Source organism: Natator depressus, chromosome 8, assembly GCF_965152275.1.
Source record: "Natator depressus isolate rNatDep1 chromosome 8, rNatDep2.hap1, whole genome shotgun sequence".
NCBI classification, from domain to species: Eukaryota; Metazoa; Chordata; order Testudines; family Cheloniidae; genus Natator; species Natator depressus.
The window spans coordinates 17970389-17991807 of NC_134241.1; the positions used below are offsets into that span (position 1 = coordinate 17970389).

General features: G+C 46.0%; 2 protein-coding genes across 3 annotated transcripts in view; one reads left to right on the forward strand and one right to left on the reverse strand.

Annotated features, from left to right (window-relative positions):
- Window positions 1-9274, reverse strand: part of LARS1 (leucyl-tRNA synthetase 1) — a 52208-nt gene extending 42934 nt beyond the window's left edge. The window contains exons 1-2 of the mRNA XM_074960520.1: window positions 9162-9274; window positions 4457-4575 (exon numbers count right to left, since the gene is read on the reverse strand). Of these exons, the coding sequence (XP_074816621.1) occupies window positions 4457-4575; window positions 9162-9167 (125 nt within the window). The 5' untranslated portion in view covers window positions 9168-9274. The remainder of the gene's footprint in view (window positions 1-4456; window positions 4576-9161) is intronic.
- Window positions 9275-19968: 10694 nt separating this feature from the next.
- RBM27 (RNA binding motif protein 27) overlaps window positions 19969-21419 on the forward strand; it is a 38933-nt gene continuing 37482 nt past the window's right edge. For both annotated transcript variants that reach the window (XM_074960521.1, XM_074960522.1), the window contains exon 1: window positions 19969-20057. In XM_074960521.1, the coding sequence (XP_074816622.1) occupies window positions 19999-20057 (59 nt within the window). In that variant the 5' untranslated portion in view covers window positions 19969-19998. The remainder of the gene's footprint in view (window positions 20058-21419) is intronic.

Genomic DNA, 21419 nt, shown 5'->3' on the forward strand with positions numbered 1-21419 from the left:
GTCCGAAGCACAAGTGACAGTCCGGTCATACCCACGCGCTAGTAATGCTCTGAATCCGAGCAGCAGATCCTTTCCTTCTCTGAAGCCGGTCATCACAAAGTTTGGTCCAGTCCGCCTCGCTCTATCTACAAGCTGACTCCACCAACCAGCATTCTGCACTCCTTTCCCCAATCATTCACAGAGATTCCAAAGGATACTAAATCATCTTTGCAAGCATTCCGAAATCTGTGCAGCAGTCTGCCTCTCTTTCTAGACCCTTCACAAGTTTCAGAGTACAACATGCTCTTTAGGATCATGTAATCCAGCATTCGCTTGACATGTCCAAGCCACCTGAGTCTTTTCTTACTAATCAACAGTCTCTAAGGTGCCACAAGTACTCCTTTTCTTTTATTGCAGGAAATGACATACCAGCACAATTTAACACTTCCACATTTGTCACCCCGTCTTGCCATCTTATTTGAAGAATTTTACGCAAGTATCGGATATGAAAACTATTTAGTCTTTTGGTACGTTTAGCATAAGTTGTCCATGTTTCTCAGCCATATAGAAGAGTGGATAAAACATATGTCTCATAAATACAGATTTTCACTTTAGTTGACAATTTATTTTTGTTCCAGGCTCTGTTTCGCAAAAGACCAAAGTCATGTTCTGCTGATATGTCTCCAGAGCTTATAGATACAATTCAAATTGTTGGTTATAGCTAGAGCCCTACAAAATTCACGGCCATGAAAAATGCATCATGGACCGTGAAATCTGGTCTCCCCCCTATAAAATCTGGTCTTTTGTGTGCTTTTACCCTATCCTAAACAGATGTCACGGGGAAGACCAATGTTTCTCAAATTGGGGGTCCTGACCCAAAAGGCAGTTGGGGGGGGGGTCACAAGGTTATTTTAAGGGGGTTGCAGGATTGCCACCCGTACTTCTGCACTGCCTTCAGAGCTGGACGGCCAGAGAGTGGCGGCTGTTAGCCAGGCACCCAGCTCTCAAGGCAGCACCCCACCAGCAGCAGCACAGAAGTAAGGGTGGCAATACCATACCACATGACCCTCACTTCTGCAAAGCTGCCTTCAGAGATGAGCAGCCGGAGAGTGGTGGCTGCTGACTGAGGGCCCAGCTCTGCAGGCAGCAGCTCAGAAGGGTGCCAATACCATACCATGACATCTTTACTTCTGCGCTGCTGCTGGCAGTGGCTTCTGCCTTCAGAGCTGGGCTCTCGGCCAGCAGCCGCTGCTCTCCAGCTCTGAAGGCAGCATCGCCAACAGCAGCAGTGCAGAAATAAGGGTAGCAGTACCCCCTCCCCCCCCCCACAAAAAAAAACCACAATACCCTTGTGACCCCCCACACACACACAACTCCTTTTTGGGTCAGGACCTCTACATTTACAACACCATGAAATTTCAGATTTAAATAGCTGAAATCATGAAATTTACAATTTTTAAAAATCCTATGACTGGGAAATTGACCAAAATGGACCATGAATTTGGTAGGACCCTAGTTATAGTCTTTAGAGTTCTGACTATTCTGGGACTAAAGTAACAGGGAGGTGGTCTCTCACCTAACTCAAAAAGTATTGCATTCAGCAGGGGGAATTCTATTATTAGACCTCATCTTGGCAGATAAAGCAGAATTGATCACAGAACTAAAAATTAGTGGTTGCGTAGGTACAAGGAATCAATACTTGATTTTTTCTGTGCAAACAGAATAAAAGGCCAAACTACTATTTTATATACTGGGTGCTTTAAAAAAGTCAGTTTCACAAAGCTGAAAACAATTACAAGCCAAACTGGTTGTGGGAAAGAATTTAAACACAAAAATATCAATGATAATTGGGAACCGTTTAAGAACATTTTACTGAATGCCCATGAAGCCACAGTCAAGACATAAGGCTACCCTGGTTAAAAAAACAGGCTTAGAGGGGAAGTGAAAACAACTATACAAAAATAAAAATACAACATATACCAAGTGGAAGAAATGGAGCACTGATAGCAACTAAAATAGATTAGAAATTAGGCATCGTAAAAATTTAATAAGAGAACCAAAAGGGCACAATGAAAAATGTATAGTCAGCAGAATTAAGGACAAAAAGAAGTTTTTCTAATTATATTAAGAACAATAGTATTGGTCCATTACCATATGGAAAAGACAATTGTCAACAATAAAGAAGAAAAAGCAGATGTATTCAATAAATATTTCTGTTCTGTATTTGGAAAAAAGCCTGATGATGTACTCATATCACTTTCCATTCCAACAATAACTCAGGAGCATGTTAAACAGCAGCTGTTAAAGTTAGAGATTTTTAAATCAGCATGTGCAGATAACTTGCATTCAGGTTTTAAGAGAGCTGGCTGAGGGGCTCTCTGGACTGTTAAATGTTCATTTTCAATAATTTTCAAATCAAGACAGGAATTTTTTAAACAGGAATTAATTCAGGGAAGTCCTATGGCCTGTGTTATGCAGCAAGTCAGATTGTATGATCACAATGGTCCATTCTGGCCTTACAATCTATTAATGTGAATCTATGAAACCTTATATCTCATTGTAGCATTTAAGACTGATAGGGATGTTCCTGCTGTCAGTTTCTAGGACTGAATCCAGGAATGGCAGCAGAAGGCCCTCACTTTCATAACTTGCTCCCCCTGCTGATCTATCAGAGCTCAGGCTCAGTACAATGTAAGGCAGGGGCGGGCAAACTTTTTGGCCTCAGGGCCACGTCGGGTTTCCAAAATTGTATGGCGGGCCAGTTAGGGGAGGCTGTGTCTCCCCGAACAGCCAGGCGTGGCCCCCGCCTCCTATCCAACCCCCCGCTTCTTGCCCCCTGACGGCTCCCCCGGGACTCCAGCCCCACCCAACCCCCCCGTCCCCTGACGGCCTGCCCAGGACTCCTACCCCATCCACCACCCCCTGCCTCCCCCAGACCTCCCCCCACCCCAACTGCCCCCTGCCTCCCATCCAACCCCCCCCTCATTCCTGACTTGCCCCCCTGGACCATCCAACCACCCCTTCTCCCTGTCCCCTGACCACTCCTGGAACTCCTGCCCCTGACTGCCCCCCACCAACCCATCTAACTCCCCCTCTCCTTCCTGACCGCCCGCCCCCCCGGGACCCCTGCCCCATCCAATCCCCCTGTTCCCTGCTCTCTGACCGCCCCAATCACTATCCACACCCCCGCCCCCTGACCACCACTCCCAACTCCCCTACCCTCTATCCAACGCCCTCACTCCCTGCCCCCTTACCGTGCTGCCTGGTGGCGCTACAGCCGCGCCGCCCAGAGCACCGGGTCAGGCCGCGGCTCTGCAACTGCGCTGCCCGGCCACCCAGAGCATTGCACCGGCGGCGTGGTGCACTGAGACTGCAGGGGAGGGGGGACAGCAGGGGTGGGGCTGGGGGCTAGCCTCCCGAGCCAGGAGCTGGGCAGGAGGGTCCCACGGGCCGGACGTGGCCCGCGGGCCGTAGTTTGCCCACCTCTGATGTAAGGCATACTCTATTTGGTGACTTGGTTGACTCCTAATTAGACTATTCAAGGACAAGCTGCTTGCAGAGACCTTCCCAGCTGCACCAGTGACATGGAAACTCTGTTTTGGGGTAGTTCTAGCTAGTTTCACCTACTTTAACTTTTACAAATAGTGCCAAGAGTTTAAAGCCATAGGACCTTAAACCCCAAAATAAATAGAACTGCATGCTAACTAGAAGTATAAACAGCTTCAATTTAGCAAGCAGATTTTACTCCATTTACGAATAGAATGACTGTATGTTACCATAGTGTCCCGTGGAATTCCAGATCAAAGGATTTATTACAGTAAAATTGTCTATGGAGTGCTGACCTGTACCTTTCCTTTGCAGTCTGAAACTTTAAAACATTAATAGTTCCGGGGATTTAAATCCATGACCTTTGGGAAGATAACATCATGAATATTAAAGATAGTGGATTGCAGCTGCCCCATATATCCTCTTGAAATCTGAACAAGGAAAATAACCACACATGGTTTGTTGCACTAGTTCTCTTAGCATTCAGAGATTGTTTGCCCCTTTTGGGTCACCAATTATCTGATTCAGGGAGTAGTTTTGCAGGAACTGCAGACCGCCCCATATTGAAATATTAAGACAAACAAATCTTTACCAGGACAACAAAGTATGGGAAGTTATCTGGTCACAGAGGGGATCTCAGAAACACCCTCACTCCCTGATCTCAGCAGCATCTGCTGCTACAAAGGAAATGGAAGAAATTTCTTTCAGCTCATTGGTATTTCAGCCAACATACATGCATCACTGCTTTACAAACTATCAGCAACGGGGATTCCCACATAATGTAGAAACAGAAAAATATTTTGGATTATGTAAGAACAAAGTGGTTGGAAAACAGAAAAAAACCTGAAGTGTTCGACCAAAAAAAATTTCCATCAAAGAAATTCCAACCAGCTCTATTTAGAAGCTTTCCCTCCCCACAGAAAAATGTTACCTTGTCTGGCTCCCAATATCAGATGCGTTAACCTCAAACACTCGCGCATCATCCCACTTCCGCTGGATTTCTTTTTCAATTTTCTTCAGGAAGTCCACTTTTGCGGTCCCTTTCCGTTCCTATTCAACGCAAGAGAAAAAAAAAATCTAGCCAGTTGGCCAACCATTTACCATATTTCTGCACTCATTATACCACAGAACAGTTCTGCATTCATTCTGTAACTGGACATTAGAACTGTATCTCAGATTTCCAATCATCATTCTGGAGTACACAAAACTATAGCACTCTGCCATCTATCAAAAAGTTTATAGTCTCCTATTCTCCTAAGATTTTTTTTAAAAGGTTAAAACTCGTGTCACCTGGTTAAAATTCAGTGAATACTGTAAAATGTTTAGGACTCAGATAATTCTATACATCAGCAAAGCACAACTATAAATATTAACGAATCCTCAAACTCGCTACCTAAATGAAGTACCATTAACTTTTCTACCTCAGTTTCCATGATAGCAAATAGAGGTGAGTGATTTGCATTAGGTTAGAACTCCTAAATTCCTAATGCACTGCTGTGTGCTCAGATAACTAAACCATGCTGCCTCCATATTAGCTCCAAGTAAGTTTTAGGAAGCCACTTGCAATTAAGCCTCCTGTCCTGGAGCCCTATTGCTAAATGATCTGTCTTTACTTCACAACTAAATTACCATGGACTTGTGCATTACAGAGTTCCCACCCCCAACATTAGGAAAAAAAACAAAGCATTAACCATAAGTGGTTTGGTTCAATTTGTGCCCCTAAAGACCGAGGAGTTAGGAAGTTTAAAAATAAAAATACAGGTTGGTTTATTTTGCATAGGTTTAAAAGGATGGAGAGGCTCTCAGTACATAGTTTTTGGCAGTGTGTGTTGCTGCAGGAGTGATAAAGTACCAAGAGGCTACCCGGCACGTTTTGCTATCACCAGCATGAATTCTAAAACATGAAAGCACTGGCACAAAGGGACCATTTGGACAATAAATTGTAACAGCTAATCCAAAACCACTTACGTTCTTTCCAAACTGATTCAAGTTGATCTCTACTTTATGCCACAGACAGGCATTAGCCCTTGCTGATTGATCTCACCAGCCTTGTACCTCCATACTTCTAACTTAACTTTGGTTTTCTATTGAATTTGAAATATTACTGCTCTTCACTGTTGCTCTGACCTCATGTTAATGAGTGACAATTCTTGAACACACTGTTCCCTGCCACCATAGTGCCTGAACAAGCTTCAGCATGTGGATATTGTGATGAGTGATTGATCCACGTATGGCTGTATCCCTAAGATTTAATCATATGATAAGACCAAAAATCTCAAAGGAAGTAATTAATACTCTTCTTCCAAGACAGGAGGCTTGATGTAGCCATCAGTAGCATACAAAGGGCCTTGAAAATGTGCCTCAAAGAAAGCCTGTTATAAGCACACCATGGCTGCAGTCAAGTAATGAGTTAGGTATTGGCAAACAGCTTGGATCTAGTGGGAAGTAGCACAAGTAGTGGTTAGAAAAAGGGATGACAAGTCATGCCTCTCTATTCCTATTTCTCTCAGTAACTCACTGTGTAACGCTGGACAAATCTCTAGACCTCACTGTGCTTCAATTTTCCCATACAGGAAATGGAAATAATACTTCCTAAAAGTGTAAGAGAGCAGAATCTGCTTGCATTATTGTATGTGAAGTATAAGATCTTTGGCTAAAAGGTTTTAATAAACTAAGTTGCATTAGTTTATAAGCAACGAACATTAATACATTTTAAAAATATATGCATATACTTCCCCTCGTGGGGGCTGACCCATCCCCTGCCATCCCCCCAGAACATTCCTCTGCACCCCCTCTAGCGGGTGCACTCCACAGTTTGGGGACCTCTGAAATAAAAGGGTGCCTTTGAAAGGCACAGAATGACTATAAACCATACAAAAGGGATTACATAACCTGATGAAATGTTTCAAATCTACCCCATCTACTGACATCTTCTTGTTCTCCTACGCTTGATACAGAACTATCCCTATATTTGAGATTAAAATGGATACTCATAATCTCTTAACAATATTTTTTCCACTGTCCATGCAACGGACAGTGATATCCCAAATATCGTATTAGTGTATGGACCTTACACCAGTGGTTCTTAACCAGAGGTCCAGGGCCAAGAGCAGGTTTCAGGGGGTCCACCGAGCAGGGCCAGTGTTCTACTCACTGGGCTCCAGGGCAGAAAGCTGAAGCCCCACTGCATGGGGCTGAAGCCCAGGGCCCTGAGTCCCTCCACCCGGGGTGAAGCCGAAGCCTGAGCAATGTAGCTTCGCAGGGGCCCCTGTGGCATGAGGCCCCAGGCGATTTGCCCTGGTTGCTACCCCTTCATGCCAGCATTGGCTTTTATGCACAGAAAACCAGTTATTGTAGCACAGGTGAGCCATGGAGTTTTTACAGCATGTTGGGGGGCTGAGAATACTTGCCTTACACAATGAGAAAAGATGAACCAAGTTCTTATTTTTAAATTTTGTTATAAACATTTTTATAACTGCCAAAATTTAAGTCTAAGTAAACTTGCCTGTTCTTTCAAGGGAAAGTGCCAATTTTTACTGAAGCTGTCCTGCATTTTACAAGACACTGACTATAGTACTATACCAATCCTAGATAGCTTTGGGTACTGTTTCCAGCACCATGGCATAATTGTCACTACACTGTAAAACATAAATCCTCTGGCAGGACAACCTAAAAAGGAAGAACCCCTTAAATGCATGTGCCATATTGACAGGCCGAAGTCGAGCAACAGCATACATGTCATATGCTAGTTAAAGCACAGCACTACGCGTCAACATAGCTTCTTTCCCAAGCTCTGCTACCATCCCACTCTGTAACCTTGGGCAATTCATTTAACGTTTCAGTGCCCCAGCTTCCCCTTTCCTAAAAGAGAGAGAACAACAGCTTCACAAGGCCCTGTGAAGTTCAGTGAATCAATGGTAGAAAATTGTTTTGAGATCCTTTGACAGAAGGCATGACAGGAAATGGAGCATGCCACAGGCCCCTGATGGATAAAGAGACTGTATGGACCTCTATGGCTATCTCCATACAGAGCGCAGTCTGCTGTCATAAAGAAAAGGAGGACTTGTGGCAATTTAGAGACTAACAAATTTATTTGAGCATAAGCTTTCGTGAGCTACAGCTCACTTCTTCGGATGCATGTAGTGGAAAATACAGTGGGGAGATTTTATATACACAGAGAACATGAAACAATGGGTGTTACCATACACACTATAATGAGAGTGATCAGGTACGGTGAGCTATTACCAGCAGGAGAGCAGCGGGGGTGGAACCTTTTGTAGCGCTAATCAAGGTGAGCCATTTCCAGCAGTTGACAAGAACGTGTGAGGAACAGTGCAGGGGGGGGAATAAACATGGGAAATAGTTTTACTTTGTGTAATGACACATCCACTCCCAGTCTTTATTCATGCCTAACTTAATTGTATCCAGTTTGCAAATTAATTCCAATTCAGCAGTCTCTCATTGGAGTCTGTTTTTGAAGGTTTTTGTTGAAGAATTGCCACTTTTAGGTCTGTAATCGAGTGACCAAAGAGATTGAAGTGTTCTCCGACTGGTTTTTGAATGTTATAATTCTTGACATCTGATTTGAGTAAAGACAGCCCCCCAACCTGAAGCAAATACTCACCAGCAACCACACGCCACACAACAGAACCACTAACCCAGGAACCTATCCTTGCAACAAAGCCCGTTGCCAACTGTGTCCACATATCTATTCAGGGGACACCATCATAGGGCCTAATCACATCAGCCACACTTTCAGAGGCTCGTTCACCTGCACATCTACCAATGTGATATATGCCATCATGTGCCAGCAATGCCCCTCGGTCATGTACATTGGCCAAACTGGACACTCTCTACATAAAAGAATAAATGGACACAAATCAGACATCAAGAATTATAACATTCAAAAACCAGGCAGAGAACACTTCAATCTCTTTGGTCACTCGATTACAGACCTAAAAGTGGCAGGTTCTTCAACAAAAAAACTTCAAAAACAGACTCCAATGAGAGACTGCTGAATTAGAATTAATTTGCAAACTGGATACAATTAACTTAGCCTTGAATAAAAACTGGGAGTGGATGTGTCATTACACAAAGTAAAACTATTTCCCACTTTTATTCCTCTCCCCCCCACCCCCCCACACCCGGTTCCTCACACATTCTTGTCAACTACTGGAAATGGCCCACCTTGATTATCACTACAAAAGGTGCCCACCCCGCACCGCTCTGCTGCTGGTAATAGCTCAACTTACCTGATCACTCTCGTTATAGTGTGTATGGTAACACCTATTGTTTCATGTTCTCTGTGTATATAAATCTCCCCACTGTATTTTCCACTGAATGCATCCCATGAAGTGAGCTGTAGCTCACGAAAGCTCATGCTCAAATAAATTGCTTAATCTCTAAGGTGCCACAAGTCCTCCTTGTCTTTTTGCGGATACAAACTAACAAGACTAGTACTCTGAAATCTGCTGTCATAGTCACCCGCTATGGGGAGTCCACAGCCCCAGCCCTTCTCCCTGTGGGACAATGCACAGCCCCAGCCTCTCGCCCTGTGGACAATGCACATACACCCCCAACCTTTCGCTCTCTCACCAGTCGCCCGTGGTGCCCCCGGGACACAGCCCCATACTCACCATCATCCTATCCTTTGCGACTCCCCAGCTGGCCTCCGCAGCCTGCTCCACGCTGTACCAGCTGCCAGCCGCACTCCGGCAAGCACAAGGCCAGAGCCCTACAGCAAGGCCTCGCGGGAAATGTAGTTCTCCACGCTGCTAGTCTAATGCTGGAGGAGCTGCTGGAAGACTACAGGTCCCAGACATCGTCGCGCCGACGGAAGCACGGCTGGCCGACGTGTAGCTCCCAGAGGCCTCGCAGTGGTACTACAAGTCCCATCATGCCCATCATTAGGCTATACCAACCCACAAAGATAGGGGAGTATCAAGTTGCCCCTCCTTAGTGCTTGGGCCTAGGGGAAAGGGTACGACTGGGGTTCCTGTTACCCCTTGCCTTTATTTTGGCCATTTTTAGTGATTGCCTGAGCCTGGAGTCTCGCTTAGTGAATTTAGTGTCCAGCCCAGCAGAGGGGTCAGTGTCTGCACCAAGGGCCCCTTGCTCTTAGGCACTGAGCAGCTAACCGCACATGTGGACAAATTGGAGGCAGTCCAGAGGAGAAGCTGTGTTCCCTCTCATTTTCCCATGCATGTATGGAATGAATTTTGTTATGTGCACCGATATGGAGGGGATGTGTGACACAGCACCTCCATAACGATGCACATAACAAAATTCATGTGGCGGGAGTGGGGCCGAGAGGTTTGGAGTGTGGGAGGGGGCTCAGGGCCGGGGCAGAGGGTTGGGGTCTGGTCTCCAGTTGGGGGCGTAGGTTCTGGGGTGGGGCTGGGGGTGAGGGGTTTGGGGTGTAGGCTGCCCTGGAGCTACAGTGGGGAGAGAGGACTCCCCCCAGCTCCCTCTCCCTGCAGCAGGTGAGGTGCCTCTCCCCCAGTCGTGGCAGGTCCGGGGCTGGGTTGGGTGTAGGTTGGGCTCGGGGGAGGGGTGCCTCTCCCCCAGCCGCAGCAGAGGGAGAGGCATCTCTCCCTGCCACAGCCCTGAGTGCCTGTGCAGTGCTTCTGGGTTGAGATCCCAATGCCTGATGGGGCAAAAAACATTGTTGCGGGTGGTTCTGGGTACATGTTATCAGGTCCTCCCTCTGTGAAAGCAACGGCAGACAATCGTTTCGCGCCTTTTTTCCTGAGCTACCTGTGTAGACGCCATACCACGGCAAGCATGGAGCCCGCTCAGCTCACTGTCACCGTATGTCTCCGGGGTGCTGGCAGACGTGGTACTGCATTGCTACACAGCAGCAGCAACCCATTGCCTTGTGGCAGCAGACTGTGCAATAGGCCTGAAAACCATCCCATCGTGTCCGACGTGCTCCTGGCCGCCTCGGTAAGGTTGGTCAGGAGTGCCTGGGCAGACATGGGTGCAGAGACTAAATTAGGAGTGACTTCACCAGATCATTCTCTTTAGTCCTGCAGGCAGTCCTATTGTACCATCTTATGGTGAGCAGCCAGGAGATGAGGATGGCTAGCAGTCCTAATGCACCATCTTCTGCTGAGCAGCCAGGAGATGTGGATGGCTTGCAGTCCTATTGCACCGTCTGCTGCCAGCCAAAGATGTAAAAGATCGATGGAGTGGTTCAATACCAGAAATAGCCCAGATTTGTTTTGTATTCATTCCCCTCTCCCCCTCCCCCCCGTCTCCCTTCCTCTGTGAATCAACGGCTGACAATCGTTTTGGTGAAGTCTGTCAGGGGCACCTTGAAAACTTTAGTGGAGATTCAGTCCTGCCTGAAATGCCAGAGGGAGGGATAACTTAGTGGGTTGAGCATTGGCCTGCTAAACCCAGGATTTTGAGTTCAATCCTTGAGGGGGCCATTCTGTGTGACAGTTCTTTTTGTTTCTCCTTGATGTAAAGCCACCCCCTTTGTTGATTTTAATTCCCTGTAAGCCAACCCTGTAAGCCATGTCATCAGTCGCCCCTCCCTCCGTCAGAGCAATGGCAGACGATCGTTCTGCGCCTTTTTTCTGTGCAGACGCCATACCACGGCAAGCATGGAGCCTGCTCAGATCACTTTGGCAATTAGGAGCACATTAAACACCACACGCATTATCCAGCAGTATACGCAGCACCAGAACCGGGTGAGTAGGCGACGTCAGCATGGTGACGAGAGTGAAGAGGACATGGACACAGACTTCTCTTAAACCACAGGCCCTGGCAATGCAAGCATCATGGTGCTAATGGGGCAGGTTCATGCGGTAGAACGCCGATTCTGGGCCTGGGAAAAAAGCACAGACTGGTGGACCGCATAGTGTTGCAGGCATAAGGGCACTTTCATGGAACTTTGTGACTTGCTTTCCCCTGCCCTGAAGCACAAGAATACCAAGATGAGAGCAGCCCTCACAGTTGAGAAGCGAGTGGCAATAGCCCTGTGGAAGCTTGCATCCCCGGACAGCTACTGGTCAGTCGGGAATCAATTTGGAGTGGGCAAATCTACTGTGGGGGTTGCTGTGATGCAAGTAGCCAATGCAATCAAAGATCTGCTGATATCAAGGGTAGTGATCCTGGGAAATGTGCAGGTCATAATGGATAGCTTTGCTGCAATGGGATTCTCTAACTGTGGTGGAGCCACAGACGGAACCCATATCCCTATCTTGGCACCGGAGCACAAAGCCGGCGAGTACATAAACCGCAAGGGGTACTTTTCAATAGTGCTGCAAGCACTGGTGGATCACAAGGGATGTTTCACCAACATCAACGTGGGATGGCCGGGAAAGGTACGTGACGCTCGCATCTTCAGGAACTCTGGTCTGTTTCAAAAGCTGCAGGAAGGGACTTTATTCCCAGACCAGAAAATAACCTTTGGGGAAGTTGAAATGCCTATAGTTATCCTTAGGGACCCAGCCTACCCCTTAATGCCGTGGCTCATGAACCCATACACAGGCAGTCTGGACAGTAATCAGGAGCTGTTCAACTACAGGCTGAGCAAGTGCAGAATGGTGGTAGAATGTGCATTTGGACGTTTAAAAGCGCGCTGGCACAATTTACTGACTCGGTTAGACCTCAGCGAAACCAATATTCCCACTGTTATTACTGCTTGCTGTGCGCTCCACAATATCTGTGAGAGAAAGGGGGAGACGTTTATGGCGGGGTGGGAGGTTGAGGCAAATCGCCTGGCCGCTGGTTATGCGCAGCTAGACACCAGGGTGGTTAGAAGAGCACAGGAGGGCACGGTGCGCATCAGAGAAGCTTTGAAAACCAGTTTCATGACTGGCCAGGCTACGGTGTGAAAGTTCTGTTTGGTTCTCCTTGATGAAACCCCCCGCCCCTTCGTTCACTCTACTTCCCTGTAAGCTAACCACCCTCCACTCTTCCCTTCGATCACCGCTTGCAGAGGCAATAAAGTCATTGTTACTTCACATTCATGCATTTTTTATTAATTCATCACACAAATAGGGGATAACTGCCAACGTAGCCTGGGAGGGGTGGTGGAGGAGAGAAGCACTGGGAGGGGTGGTGGAGGAGGGAAGGACAAGGCCACACAGCACTTTGAAAGTTTAAAACTTATTGAATGCCAGCCTTCTGTTGCTTGGGCAATCCTCTGGGGTGGAGTGGCTGGGTGGCCGGAGGACCCCCACCGCGTTCTTGGGCGTCTGGGTGAGGAGGCTATGGAACTTGGGGAGGAGGGCGGTTGGTTACACAGGGGCTGTAGCAGCGGTCTGTGCTCCAGATGCTTTTCCTGCACCTCAACCATATGCTGGAGCATATTAGTTTGATCCTCCAGCAGCCTCAGCATTGAATCCTGCCTCCTCTCATCACGCTGCCGTCACCTTTCAGCTTCAGCCCTCTCTTCAGCCCGCCACTTACTCTCTTCAGCCCGCCACCTCTCCTCCCGGTCATTTTGTGCTTTCCTGCACTCTGACATTGTCTGCCTCCACACATTTGTCTGCTCTGGCAGTGTGGGAGGACAGCATGAGCTCAGAGAACATTTCATCGCAAGTGCGTTTTTTTCACCTTCTAATCTTCGCTAGCCTCTGGGAAGGAGAAGATCCTGTGATCCTTGAAACACATGCAGCTGGTGGAGGAAAAAAAAAGGGACAGTGGTATTTAAAAAGACACATTTTATAGAACAATGGCTACACTCTTTCACGGTAAACCTTGCTGTTAACATTACATACACAGCACATGTGCTTTCATTCCAAGGTCACATTTTGCCTCCCCCCACCAAGTGGCTAGCCCCTCACCCATTCCCCCTCCCTGTGGCTAACAGCGGGGAACATTTCTGTTCAGCCACAGGCAAACAGCCCAGCAGGAACGGGCACCTCTGAATGTCCCCTTAAGAAAAGCACCCTATTTCAACCAGGTGACCATGAATGATATTCTCCTGAGGATAACACAGAGAGATAAAGAACGGATGTTGTTTGAACGCCAGCAAACATACACTGCAATGCTTTGTTCTACAATGATTCCCGAGTACGTTCTACTGGCCTGGAGTGGTAAAGTGTCCTACCATGGTGGACGGAATAAGGCTGCCCTCCCCAGAAACCTTTTGCAAAGGCTTTGGGAGTACATCCAAGAGAGCCGCGAATGCCAGGGCAAATTAATCATTAAACATGCTTACTTTTAAACCATATTTTAAACCATATTTTAAAAGGTACACTCACCAGAGGTCCCTTCTCCGCCTGGCGGGTCCAGGAGGCAGCCTTGGGTGGGTTCGGGGGGTACTGGTTCCAGGTCCAGGGTGAGAAACAGTTCCTGGCTGTCGGGAAAAATGGTTTCTCCGCTTGCTTGCTGTGAGCTATCTACAACTTCATCATCATCATCTGACTCGTCCCCAAAACCTGCTTCCGTGTTGCCTCCATCTCCATTGAAGGAGTCAAACAACTCGGCTGGGGTAGTGGTGGCTGAACCCCCTAAAATGGCATGCAGCTCATCATAGAAGCGGCATGTTTGGGGCTCTGACCCGGAGCGGCCATTTGCCTCTCTGGTTTTCTGGTAGGCTTGCCTCAGCTCCTTAAGTTTCATGCGGCACTGCTTCGTGTCCCTGTTATGGCCTCTGTCCTTCATGCCCTGGGAGATTTTGACCAATATTTTGGCATTTCGAAAACTGGAACGTAGTTCTGATAGCATGGATTCCTCTCCCCATACAGCGATCAGATCCCTTACCTCCCGTTCGGTCAATGCTGGAGCTCTTTTGCGATTCTGGGACTCCATCATGGTCACCTCTGCTGATGAGCTCTGCATGGTCACTCTGCTGATGAGCTCTGCATGGTCACCTGCAGCTTGCCACGCTGGCCAAACAGGAAATTGAAATTCAAAAGTTCGCGGGCCTTTTCCTGTCTACCTGGCCAGTGCATCTGAGTTGAGAGTGCTGTGCAGAGCGGTCACAATGGAGCACTCTGGCATAGCTCCCGGAGGCCAATACCGTCTAATTGCGTCCACAATACCCCAAATTTGACCCGGCAAGGCCGATTTCAACGCTAATCCCCTTGTTGGGGGTGGAGTAAGGAAATTTATTTTAAGAGCCCTTTAAGTCAAAAAAAAAGGGCTTCGTCGTGTGGATGGGTGCAGGGTTAAATCGATTTAACGCTGCTAAATTTGACCTCAACTCCTAGTGTAGACCAAGGCTAAGAATCAAGTTTGCTAACTCAAAGACATAAATCATAAGACTGTAAGAAAGTGGTTCTCAAACTTTTGTACTGGTGACCCCTTTCACAAAGTAAGCCTCTGAATGCGACCCGCTCTTATAAATTAAAAACACTTTTTTATGTATTTAACACCATTATAAATGCTGGAGGCAAAGCGGGGTTTGGAGTGGAGGCTGACACCTTGCGACCCCTCATGTAATAACCTCACGACACCCTGAGGGGTCCTGACCGCCAGTTTGAGAACTCCTGCTGTAAGATAAGATAAATTCATACACCATTGATTAGTTTTGCTTAGTGAAACTCTCTCAAGTCTGAAAGATCCAAACCTGAAGGGAATTGCATGACGAGATATACAATTGTTGCTGAAGTTAATACATCCAGTGTTTGTTTATATGCCTGGTTTCCTCAAGATAATGGGGGAAATGGATATTATATGTGTCCATTTGGGGTTTACTGTCCTTTTGAGACTGACAAAGTCACCAGAAAAATTACTGGCTGCAAGTTTAGTCACAGACTAGCAGCATAAAATTAAAGTATTAAAATTTTAAAAATTTAAAAAACCAAGAAGTCAGCTTGACAAGAAAAATAAGATACTGTAGTATAACTTTGGAAGAAAAGGACAGCACAAATAAGCATCACATTCTATAGCCAGCCTCTGAATAAGAAATAATACAACTTAGCACTTATATTACACTTTAAATGTTCAAAGTTCTGCTCAAACAAAATCTAAAAGGACAAAAAAGTTGTTTGTAGACAGACTTGAACATTTAAAATGCAACATAAGGACTAAGTTTTATTTTTTAGTGTGTCTGATTCAAAGGCAGCTTCTGCTTCTCTTTTCTTCCACAGTTATATGTATTTTTTCTTTCTTGTTTTTTTAGCTAGAAGTCCTTTACTATAGCCAGTAGTTTGAGGAAACACAATATCTTTCTGGTACTACTTTATATTTTGTAAGGTGAAGTAGAAAACAGCTTTCATTTTCAATTACTTCTCCAGCACACCCTTTACAAAGTCAGGGCTCCTTGGTGGTTGGCTGTTGTTTTGGGGGGGATGCAAAATGTGAGGCTTATATCACGTGGCTTCTATTTCCAGGTTGCAATTATTAATTCTATGAACCAATTCTCTGTTTATATAAATGGGTGCAGCTGCATCACCTTCAGCAGCAAAAAAAATTGAACTCTGTATTTGATAAGAATCTGCCTGTGTTTTTTGCTTTATTAATATTATTTATTATTTTAATTATCGTAGCATCTAGGAGTCCCAGTCCTGGATCAGGACCCCATTGTGCTAGGCGTTATACAAACACAAAACAGACAGTCCTTGCACTGAAGAATCTAGTATTTCTCTCCCCTTCTGGCTCCTACAAATAGTTAATACTGTAATTCTGTGTGAGCTGTATTGATAGGCTCCAATAATTAATTGTTATTACTTGTATCCATTAATGAGAGTTGGAGTCTGATTCTCCACTGTCTGGTAGGGTGTCAACATTTAAATCTGTGCAAAAATTATATTTTAATTTAGTAACAGTTTACTTCCCATTTACATAGGTGTAACAGACTACACAAGGTGCAAGGCAGAGGAGACTCTGGACTTTGGTATTTTTAAAGCTACTGTGCCAGTAGCTTTATTATATTAGCTTTACAATTTTCAATTCTTCTAACCGCTGTTCTTATTTTAAAAGTGATCTCCAAAGGACTTTAAAACAACTGGGCTTGTTCTCTTTATGTTTCTTTATGATGTATAAAGGCCTGAACTCTTTCATTTTTCCTGCTAGTATTTTTTTAATCTTAGAAATATCAGGAATATAACATCGGATCTTCCCTGGTTTTGTTGGAGACCTAGTAGGAGGCATAAGGGATGTACACTGAAAGCTCCTAATGTCTTAATTGAAGGTATGAGATATCTCTAACAAATGCTTCTTTTATTCAAACTGTTAATTAGTCACTCAAGTTGAAAAAGTGTTTTGTCTGACTAATTCCTTGCCTAACTCCTCAACCTTCTCTTGTTTAGTGCTAGTGAAATCATCATTTTACCAGGTGTCCAGTCATCACAGAGTCTTCCAGACTAAAGAGGATCTGAATTTCTAATGTAAAAGAACTGTCAGACCTTCTTTATTAATCATAAGTGCAGGGAGCACAAACCGAATATTTTCTTCCTCTAAATGTCATTTTTGATAGGGTTTAAGTACTCAGAGGACAAATAGAACATGGGGTGACATTAAGAATTGGTCATTTGATGAACTGAAATGCATCACACCCTGGATATGTGTCTCCAACAGCTTAGTTGCATCTTAAAATGTTTTAATACCTTTTAAAACATAGTTTTGAAGCTGCATCAAACAACTGACATTTTAGTCTCTCCTTCACCAAACAGAGAGAGAATTTTAAATCTTCCCTGACATTAAATTGTTAATTTAAAAAGCTAAATTTATAGAAAAATATGGCAAGAGCAGTTCTGTATTCACTTATTTACTGTTTCAAGAGTATACACTGAAAACCTAGTAGAGCTTAGCTGTGACATTTGAAAAATATTTCTATCTTGCTGAGCATGAATACCCAGTGAAAACAAGCCTAATGATCTTTTCGACAAAGGTGCAACACGCATATTCATGTAGTCTTACTATTTACCATTTTCCCTGTTTCTCAGAATCTCCCTTAGTCCAGGGTATTTCAGTGATGTTAAGGTGTAGTAGTGTCCCTATTCATCTCCTCACATTTATATTTCAGACATTGTCAGCTAGTATGCCCACAGACAAACAAGTCAATGAAAACACTGTAGACTAATGAAAATGATGGAAGATGTAACTCTTCCATTGCCACCCTGGATTTCACAGTCACTATTTGTATTGCAGACTTCATAGCTGTCAGCAAGGATTAAAACTCAGGACCTTTCTTCCTACAGTTAAGGTCATTACCACCAGAGTAACTATTTCTATTGCTTGTTCGATCAAGGACTTCACTGAGTGATGTTCAGATGCCTATTTGATAACATTGGTTGTGCTCTAACCCATAATAGGACAAACCATGAGAAGGTGATCATCACCTGCCCCAGCATTTCATCTAATCAATCGAAAGGGTAGGGTGAAGCTGCTCATGGACTTTTGTGGCCAGCAAGTAAGAAACAATCCCATCCTGAAATATGTTAGTGTGACATTAGACCTAAACCTCACATATCAACAACAGCCCCTGAAAAATATACATGACAAAATAAAGATGTGATTAAATCTCATCCAAAAACTGGCAAGAATCACCTGGGGAGCTAATGTGAAAACTCTATGGACCTCTTTACACACCCTTGTCCACTCTACCACAGAATACTGTTCACCCATCGGGACGGGTGAACCGTCCCACACATCACTTTTCAATTCTCAACTTAACACTATCATGCAGATCATTATGGGTACAGTAAAATCAATTCCAAAATTGTGGCTTCCTGTACTGGTGCAAATCTGTCCACCTTAAGTTCTTCACAAAATGAGAATCCTGTGAGAGTTCCATTGTATTAAAGGGAACAAATATCTTCCAATACACGAAGACCTAAATAATAAACAGATTATGATTTAAATCCAGAAAACCTTTTTGGCTTGCAATGCAAGTATGCAAAGACGCAGGGTTCTCCCCCAAAGATCAATGGCGAACAATGTGGAAGGATGTGAATGTCCCAAAGAAACATCTCATCGAGGATCAACCAAAGAACTCAGTAGCTTTTCACTCCCATAAAAATATGGTCTACTCTGAATCACCTCTGCAAATCACATGGCCGTTGCATCTACCTCCTCCATTATTGGGGACTGAGACACAATTGTATTTGTGACTGTGGAAACTGACTTCGGATTATAGCACCCCTCATCAATCAATATCCCAAACAGTCATATCCCTGTAATATTTCTTCCATCCACTCCACGTCACCTGAAGCAATCAACTGGATTGCCAATTTAGACTTAGACATCTAATACTGCTGAAAGAGATCAGCACTAGAGCTGCAAGAAAATCTGCAGTATATGTATTTTATTATGGTTTGTAATCCTGTTTTGGGGCACCCACTACAGGGCAATATAATCACAAATATTTGAGAGGGCCTCTACGTATTCACACTTGTAAGACAAACGTGTTTATTTGGCGTGTGCAATTCAGTAAGACAAATGTGATTCATAAAGATCAGCCAGGTCATACAAAGTCCTCTTAAATATAGCATCAGAGTATGATTCTTTGTTTTATGCCTTAATTAATTGAAGATAACACAGTCATTCATAAAAGGATGGACTTGTGGGGATTCCTTCCAGAGAAAACTGAAGTGAAGTATTTTAAACTATAAGTGGCTTCGTGACCTAGTTGCAAGTGTACTTGCTGGTTTTATAAATTTAATTTCCCCCCGGAGGCCACTAGCTGAGGAATAAAAAAAGGAGTACTTGTGGCACCTTAGAGACTAACCAATTTATTTGAGCATGAGCTTTCGTGAGCTACAGTCCCCAGCCCCCTTCAGGCCCTACCCTGAACACCATGTGTATGACTGGTGACAGTAGCGGCCTGTTAAAAATAAGATCGTGAAAGCCATTTTGTGCAGAGGATTCGCAGTAGAGCAGTGTGCAGAGGATTGCAGTGCACCAGTGTGAAGATGCATTGTAAGGTGCTCAGTCCCAAGGGCTCTGGCAGTGACAATAGGGAGCTCTCACTCCAATGGGGGGCGGGGGGGCTGGGAGGAATGTGGAATGCTTTTCCCATAGGGTGCTCCCCAGTGTGGGGTTGGCTGGAAGGTGGGACGCCCACCCCACAGGCAAGGGGTTGAGGAGTGGGGAGGTTTGTCCCTCAATGGGCCGGGGTGCTCGGCTAGGAAGGGGGGGCTCGCCCCAGGGGGCAGGGCTGGGTGGGAGCACTATGGCTGTGGCTCACCCATTTGGGACGGGGGTGAGTGGGAAATAGAAGTGCCTGGCCCTTTAAGAGCGCCCCCCCTACTGTGTTGCACCAAGAGTTCACGTGCTAGCTCGACCTAACCTGCTGTCTGCCTACTGACCCCCGGGCCGAGCGGCTTTGCGCGGCTACGATTGGCTGGCTTCATGCACGCCCGGCCATGTGATTGGTGGCCGTGAGCGAGGTCCCGCCCCCGCCGGCAATCAGCAAGTTACGTTGTGAGCGAGTGGTTAGTTCCTGTACTAGGCCCGGGCGGGGGCTGCTGGCGAGTAACTGCCCTGGGGGAGGCGGGGTCCGAACCGGCGCTGGGGGCCTGGGGCCATGGTGTAGCGGGGGCGCCGGGCGGAGCAGCGGGGGGCACCATGATCATTGAGAACGTGGACGCCCTCAAGACCTGGCTAGCCAAGTTACTGGAGCCGATGTGAGTGAGGAGAGGGGGCGGCGGCGGCGGCGGCGGCGGCCCGGGAGGGCAGGGAGCGGTGGGCGCTGGCGGCGGGCGCTGGGAAGGCTGTGGGCGCGTGCGTGGGCCGGAGGCCGCAGGGTGCGAGGCGGGTTGTGTGGAGATGTGAGGGTGGGGGCTGCCTTGTTGCTGGCACTGGAGACAATAGGGGAAGGGGGGGGTCGTGGGGGGGAGGGGGTTCGTGGGGGGCGGGAAACTCGGAGGGTGTGTGTGTGTGTGTGAAATGTGTGGCCCGCTGTCTCTAAAACTGATAATCCACTACTGGCCCCCAATCGGGCTCGCAAATAAACTTCTGGGCTCGGCCGGCGAGTTCCCTGGCACGCCAGGCCTCTGCGAGCCCAGGTCCTTATTCCCGCTGTCCGAAAGGTGCCCTGGGCTGTGCCCCTGGCATGCGGGCTGTGGGGGAGGCCAAGGGGGCAGAGGCGTGAATGTCCACGTACTGGGTTAGTGGCAGGGCCTAGTAGCTAAGAAGTTCATGCTGGTTTCAGAGTAGCAGCCGTGTTAGTCTGTATTCGCAAAAAGAAAAGGAGGACTTGTGGCACTTTAGAGACTAACCAATGTATTTGAGCATAAGCTTTCATGAGCTACAGCTCACTTCATCGGATGCAAGTTCATGCGGTAGCTTCTGTATCGTCACACTCCTATGTTGGCTCATACTTTTCCATAAGCAGAGCTTCTCCTAGAGACTGTCCTTTGTCAGTGGTCTGAGCGCAGGACTGGGATCCAGGGACCTTCTGTGTTCTAATCATAGCTTTGCTACTGATGCCCTCTTTGGCCTTGGGGAAGTTAAATAAATCTCCCTGGCCCTCTTGTAAAATGGGGATAATAATTGTTTTCCTACTTCACAGGAATGTGAAAGATTAATTATTTAACGCTTGCACAGGGCTTTGCGGACAGAATATGTGGTACTTGCACCATATTTTGACGGCTTGGGAGTTTTTGGTTTCAGTATGCATTTAATCTTCAACTGTGCAACATGAGTTCAATTCCTCCTCCCCTGCCTCACAAACACACAATGTAAAATAGTTCATAAAATAAATCTTCAGTCACATTGAAAAGGTGGCAAAAGTTTGCACTCAAAATCCACTCTTGAGGATCTTCAGAAAACTTCCCAGGCAAACTTCTGAAGGATTTTGATAATGTGCCATTTTTCTGTAATTACAAAGAGATGTAGTTCTAAAAGAGTCCCTGATGTACTGGGTAAATATTTGTAAAATATGTATAAATGCACACTCCCTTCATAAAATGTTTCCCAATAACAGGGCTTTCCTGTAATGAAAGCTGTGGGACGGGCTTGTTGGGGGATGGAACTATCTGAATTTT